Source organism: Chlamydotis macqueenii, chromosome 11 (genome assembly GCF_036417535.1).
Source record: "Chlamydotis macqueenii isolate bChlMac1 chromosome 11, bChlMac1.mat, whole genome shotgun sequence".
Lineage (NCBI taxonomy): Eukaryota > Metazoa > Chordata > Aves > Otidiformes > Otididae > Chlamydotis > Chlamydotis macqueenii.
The window spans coordinates 3487430-3492245 of record NC_141566.1 but is presented as its reverse complement, the minus strand read 5'-3'; the positions used below and the strand labels follow the sequence as shown (position 1 = coordinate 3492245).

At 40.2% G+C, this 4816-nt stretch overlaps 1 protein-coding gene across 1 annotated transcript; it reads left to right on the top strand.

Annotated features, from left to right (window-relative positions):
- Positions 1-1158: 1158 nt before the first annotated feature.
- On the top strand, positions 1159-2717 carry SERTM2 (serine rich and transmembrane domain containing 2). Its single transcript, XM_086756565.1, has one exon. The coding sequence runs from the start codon at positions 1732-1734 to the stop codon at positions 2008-2010; it is 279 nt and encodes a 92-aa protein (XP_086612691.1). The 5' UTR covers positions 1159-1731; the 3' UTR covers positions 2011-2717.
- The last annotated feature ends 2099 nt before the right edge of the window (positions 2718-4816 follow it).

Below are 4816 nucleotides of genomic sequence, written 5' to 3'. Positions count from 1 at the left end.
AACTTACATGACAGGGAAAGTGAGCTCTAGTTATGCTGCTCTGCTCTATAACAAACTTCTACTTACTATGTCTGTTCATGGACTTGCCTCCTGTAATCTGAGTCATACAAAGTTAAAGTGCTGACATGCTTTATACACAGTTTTTTTCAGAATCTTTGTGTACCACTTATTTTCACACAACCTTGGTCTCTACAGTCTTCAAGTTTCTATTCCTTAAAGGGGAGTGTGCAAAGCTAAATCTACTAATATCCAAGAAGATGTACTCAATGAGATAATTGCTAGATTGAAAAGGAAAAATCTTTGGGGTTGCCTGGAGCTACCGAATTATTTCTGGAAAACATGTAGTTAATTTCACAGCTTTCAATAGTCTGAATAGTTGATTGCTCCTGACAATTCTATATTTGAGACTGAAAAAAAAAAGAAAGCCGTGCCAACTCCCCGTAGCTAATACTTTTTACTATTAATCTGCTCCTTTTATCAATAAATGCCCAGGAGCTTTGTTAATTCAACATCTTGGTTTGTAGTTAATTATTGAACTTCAAACTAATGTCCTTAGCATTCTGCAGTCTAATTTTATGAAGTATGTAAAGCCATTAGGCTCTCTGCTCTTTAAGGAGAGAAACTAGCTCTGGCTTTTGCTCTCAGTAAGACAGCAGATGAGATGGGCAAAGACATTGCACTGCACTTCTAACTCACACAAGTGTCAGATTCCAGATTGATTGTATTATTATAAACAGAAATCATATTATAAAACCAGAGGTTTAATATGGCCAGTAGCCTTCTAACCCTCTATTTCCCACCTGCTGTGTAACATAAGGACATTCTTCATGTGGGAAGAATTTCCATTTATAGGTTTGAAGAGTGAAAACCACAGAGTTACTGCTCTATAATTGAGAGCAAAAGTGCCTGGCTGCAACACAGCCTTCACTTACAAATCCCATGCTTCTGCATCAGCTCCAAACTTTCTGCCAGAATAACTGGCTCCAAAGGTGTTGGTTGCTTCTCCTGGTCTCAAGGTGTCTCACAGGAGCATGACAAGGGTTTTCTTATCCATTTGTTCTAAAGATACCACACATAGGCTAAGCTATTTTGGTACCTGGTTTCATTTCTCTCTCTCTCTCGTATTTTTCCTTTTAGAAAGCTGACTTTTTCACTGCTACTAATGAGAAACTTAAAACTCCATACTCTTTAAGCAAGTGTCAATAGCCCTGGATTAGGAGAGAAGAGATCTTCTACCAGTCTGCCAAAGCAGAAAACAAACCTTCCTCAGCTCATACAAGGATAAACCACCTGCTGTGGGAGAAGCTGGCAGAAATCTGACTCAGTTTGTTGGGAAAACAACACTTGCAAAGACCAAAGCTGTGCAAACTTTGCAGCTCAGTTTGAGAGAAGGACCAAAGCTTTTCACCTACCAAAGGAGGTGACCTACCAAAAGAAGGACCAAAGCATTTTCAGGACAAAATAAAAGCCAGAAAGCAGTGTAAAACATAAGTCTAATACTTCTTGACATCGTATTAGCAATTTGTAAAATGATTTGCAAAGGCCTGTTTCATGCAGTCTGCTTAACTGTGAACCAGCAGTCTTGAGATCAAGAGGATGGAGCATTTCTTGGTAAAGCCATCGTGCCATCTGTCCTAAGTTTCCTCTTTTGACCTCCTTTGTGAGTCTGGTGAGGGAAGACAGGAAACCTGAAGGTAAATAGGGAGAATGGACCAAAACTGACAGAGAGCAATGACTGAGATTTATTTCAAATTCCATGGAAACCTGACTGGCCGTGTCCACTTTCCAACTCTGGCTACAGAAGTAGACACAACAGTAGATAAATATTCCAGCCTCTACGTGTATGTGGGATTGTTCCTAACCCTTCTGGCTATCCTTCTCATATTGCTTTTCTCCATGCTTTTGCGCCTGAAGCATGTTGTTTCCCCAATCACCACGTCTCCAGAGAGCACCGAGAACGTCCAGCAGTTCACAGATGTGGAAATGCACAGCAGGATTCCTACGATTTAGAGACTCCAAAGCAAAGGGGGCTCTGCGCTTGTGAAACATGTTATGTTTGGCAAAAGGTGGTGGAAAGAATCTTTGCCTGCCTATTGAGCCCTACAACATAATGCACAACCATCAACAGCAGCACAGAGCACCTGGAGAGTGTCACGCAATTCAGACTGACTGGCTGGGACCCACTGGCTGTTGACACAACAGGCAACATGTGTGCAACACCCTCAATAATACTGACCTTACAAAAACCTACTGCTGTCAGGAAAGACTCTCATCCCTTTAAAAGCCCTTGCATAAAATGGTAAAAGCCACAATAAGGACAGACAAAAACCCAAAGAGACACGTACCAGAGTGTGTCCTGGAGCCTGTATTTGCTGACCTGTCTCTCTGCCCTTAAATTCCTTGCTTGTGAAAAGAGTTGAATCAACAAAGTCAAGTGGCACAAGCACAAAGAGCCCGCAGGGCACATACAGAAATAATCAGTCGTTTGGAAATGCTCAGACATTTCTCCCAGTAAGGAAGGAAAACCTTAAACCGCTTTTTTTTTCCACTTGAATGGCAGATTTACGCAGTGGAGTTTCAGAAGTATACAGATGTTTCATCACCTGCTGGAACTATTGGTTTCTGACATTAAAAACCATACAGTGAATAGTTGCATTCCAGATATCAGAAAGAGAATTTTTAAAAGAGGAAAGAAAATAAAGATAAAATTTAACAAAGATTTAAAATAAAAATAAGCATCAGCAGGAAATGAGCAGCAGGAGAGAAAAAAAAATGTTAAGACACTCTACCTCTCTTCCTTTGTTCTCCATGACATTAACTGAGCTGAATACAAACATGTTCATGTGTTTCAGCCTTCCCAGTATCACCCAGTAATTAAAATGCAGTGTAAAGTTTGTGAGTCAAATGGACATTGTTCTAACAGACTCAAATTCATAATATCATTTCCTTTCATATTCATGTTGGGTTTGCTTTCTCAAAACACAGACCAGTTCTTCCAAAGCTTTTTCGTTTGTTTTCCTCCAAAGAAAGCTGAAGAAATGCCAGGGCCTGGCAGTGCCATAATGAATAGTGTGAACAGCTTTGGACATAGACTGGTAGGGAACATGCAGATGGAATGTAAACTCATTGAGCACTAAAAGATAGGACTGGATTCAAATATCCTTGCAGATCATTTGGAACAGCGAGGAAAAAAATGCTTACTTAAATTTACAAAGCAACAATCTGACCCAGTCCTTTTACCTATGAATGACGTACAGAGATAGACGTTGCTTCTGTGGATGGGAAAGCTTATCCTACCCAGCTTATCTTCTTTATTACAGTCTAATTCTAGCTTAGTGATAAAATCCCCATGTGATTTCCACATTTATGTGCACTTATTTGCCAATTCTCCCCTCTCCAAGGGCTTGGAGAGTGTAAACTCCCCATACAAAAACGGCGCTAAAATTAGAGATGACACTGACTCCATGGACTTGTGATAGTAACAAGAAACTGTTTCTCAAATGCTTTGTGTACAACACGTTCTTTATTTACCTTTAAAGATCTGCACACGGGGGAGCTGTTTGGACTAGAAATATGGCTTTTACAGGTGACTGTGTGTGGAGAGCAGAATGACAAGTAACGTCCATACTGGATACAGTTGGTCCACGGGCAGGACTACTGTTTTTCTCACTGATGTATTTAGTATGAAACTATTTTAAAATTGCTTCCTTATACTGAATAACACCTTTTGTATTCCATTAACCCTCACATAAGCAGGTTTAATCAGTGAAATAGCACAGTGACTGTGTAAGGGAATACAGCAAACAATACATCTCAGCACTATAGCCCCACGCCATGCTTGACCATGTTTACCTGGAAAAGAAGGCAGGAGGCAGGCTGCGCTCAAGCTTTCTGCCACGGGAACAACACACAGATATCACCAGGCATGATGGTGGCCTCACACACCGTCTAAAGATTGGCTCCTCAAGGAGTGCTACTCTCAGTACTGCACAAAAGCCCAAATTCAGTGTGATGATTTGGACATTAATCCAACTAAGACAGACGGCTACAGAGTTAGTCAATGACATTTAAATTTAACAAAAATCTATGGAGATCAAGTTGGCATAGTACGTGTCATTCATTCACCCATCATGAGGCAGACTAGCCCCGGCTCAACATCTGCCTTGCCCAGTTCAGCCTCTCGATTTTCTTGATGTGCCATTCAAAAGCCATAACTCACTCAGACCGCGAATATTCTAACATACTACCAGCAACTAAACATTAGCCTTCCAGCACAATTATCTGTTTAAAAAGCTTATTTCCAAGGAGCTGCAGGACAGATTCAAATTTTGACATAAAATATCAGACATACTAACAGAAAATGACAGTATCAGAATCTGAGTTGGGACCCAAATTCTGATTGCTCTGATCTCAGCTGAAAAGCCCCTCAGAGGTAGGTGTCAAGACTGTGTTTCTTTCCTTCATACTAAAGAATGGTAATTCAGAAGAGTCTCGCAACACTTTAAAACTTATTCAGTAAATATACTGTAAATAAAAGAGCAATCACTTCATATATCATTACATTATATCACATTATATCTTTGGACAGACTTCTATATAATATCACTAAGGAAGGCAGCCCTATCTTCTAACACAAAAAATGACAAGTTTTCCTTTCCAAAGCTTCATTTCACACAAAGTATCTGTCCCACTTGATACATCTACAGTCCCAGAGGCACTTAGAGTGCCTCATTTTACTTCATAATGCCAGCAGATTTTAAAGCCTTTCCCCCCTTTTCATTCTCATTTGTAACGTCCAAGATCTGATGTTTCTGAA

Excerpts from the sequence above, each read along its gene's own strand:
- SERTM2 (XM_086756565.1), top strand. The coding sequence starts at position 1,732 with ATGACTGAGATTTATTTCAAATTCCATGGAAACCTGACTGGCCGTGTC.